The sequence below is a fragment of the Apis dorsata genome, unplaced genomic scaffold, assembly GCF_000469605.1.
Source record: "Apis dorsata unplaced genomic scaffold, Apis dorsata 1.3 scaffold_667, whole genome shotgun sequence".
NCBI classification, from domain to species: Eukaryota; Metazoa; Arthropoda; class Insecta; order Hymenoptera; family Apidae; genus Apis; species Apis dorsata.
The window spans coordinates 544,942-546,836 of NW_006263852.1; the positions used below are offsets into that span (position 1 = coordinate 544,942).

A 1,895-nucleotide genomic window follows, 5' to 3' on the forward strand; every position below is an offset into this window, starting at 1 on the left:
TAAACTTGGTCAATTTTGCTTGAAGTATGTTATGAGTATTATAAAACAAAGTTCGAAATTACGTTGCAATATCATAATTATGAATATAAAAGATTATGTCATTAGTCTTTAGATATTAGAGCTTAGAACTTTGCACATTAATTTGTTGGGTTAAGTTTCATATGTGTGTGTAATAATATTAATAATTTATATTTTAATTGTTTATATGTGCTTATAAATAAAAACGTTACAGTGCGGAACTTGTAAATCTCTTTTAAATAAAAAATTATATTCTTTAAGTATAATTTTACACTATCTGAAAGTGCGTTATGGATATAATAATAAAACTAAATGAACAAACAATAGGCAGAGACAGAATTATTAGGTATACAATTTATTTATTTTTTAAATGTATTTAAATATATAAGTTGTTTTTTATTGTCTTTCATTAGCATAATATTAAATTTTTCTATTTTACATAACCTGTATTCTATTACTTAATATTATACTTCACGAATATTGTAATTTATTTTTCTTATTATGATGTACTCAAAAATATTTTTAATAAAATTTTATATAAAATTACATAATTAAATATTACATATTAATTTTTTTTTTAATATATAAAAATATATATTAATTATATTTAAAATTAGAAATGTTTCTAATCATTTGTATAATTAACTAAATAAATATAAAATTAATATTGTATAATTATTTTTACAGATTATTACAATATGGAAGCAGAGCTTATTGGTATTATGCTCAGAAAAATCATAGTACACAAAATTCTGCAGAAATTTTAAGAAGTTTAGAATATACATTTAGTTCTTTCAGAAAATGTATTTTATTTGTTTTAAATTATAATATTAAATAATATTATTGATATTTATTATTTTAATATAATTGTTATTGTTATTAATATATTATTTTTATTTTTCTATAGTGTTACGCCTTGGGAGATGTTTGGACAGTTTATATTCTGCTTTAAAAATGATGAAATATCCAGAGGTAACCATAAGAGTCACTTTGACTCTATCAAAAATTGCCAATGCTCTGTTTTTATTAGCAGATCATATAATTTGGATTGGTCGTGTAGGATTACTTAGAGTTAATATAAAAAAATGGAGTAAAATAGCTAATAAGTATTGGTTAATGAATATTATTATGAATCTTACAAGAGATATTTATGAAATCATAAAAATTTTTGAAAATGAAGGAAAAGATGTATTAATGAGAACACCAAAATTCTCATCTAATTTATGGAGACAATATGAATTATTATATCATCTAAAGAATCATAAAAATATTGTAATAGATACAATTAAAAATAGCTGTGATATGTTTATTCCATTGACAGCATTAGGTTTTACGAAATTAACTCCTGGAACAATTGGCATACTTGGTATGATATCTTCAATTGTCAGTATTTATACATTAATTTATCCATTGTATAAGTTGACACCAGCTTAAAAATAATTTACATAATATATATATTTTTTATGTATATGATGCTTATATAATTACAAAATATTTTATATTATTAAATTAAAAAAATAATATCATTAAAATTGAATTAATATTTTTATATGGACTTTTATATTTTTTTATACATTTTGATATTTATACGATTATGTATTTTAATATATTATACAATATATTATACAATACTGTGATATTTAAATAACAATATTGTGATCTATTTTCTGTAAATTTTTTAAATAATGAAATAATGAAATAATGATTATTTTTTAAAAATATAAATATAGTATAATATATAATATTAAAAATTCAATTTTATTTTATAAGAAAGAAATAGAATAATATAGAGGATATATTTATATATATATTTAACTTCATATCATAATTAGGAAAATATATTTATTTATTAATAAAACATTTTTTTTATATTATAA

The 1,895-nt window shown here is 18.3% G+C and overlaps 1 protein-coding gene across 1 annotated transcript; it reads left to right on the plus strand.

Moving 5' to 3' along the window:
- LOC102676746 (peroxisomal membrane protein 11B) lies at positions 1 to 1,655 on the plus strand. Its single transcript, XM_031513569.1, has 4 exons — positions 1 to 163; positions 233 to 364; positions 706 to 821; positions 926 to 1,655. Exons 2-4 carry the CDS (start codon positions 309 to 311, stop codon positions 1,450 to 1,452), a joined length of 699 nt encoding a protein of 232 aa, XP_031369429.1. The 5' UTR covers positions 1 to 163; positions 233 to 308; the 3' UTR covers positions 1,453 to 1,655.
- The last annotated feature ends 240 nt before the right edge of the window (positions 1,656 to 1,895 follow it).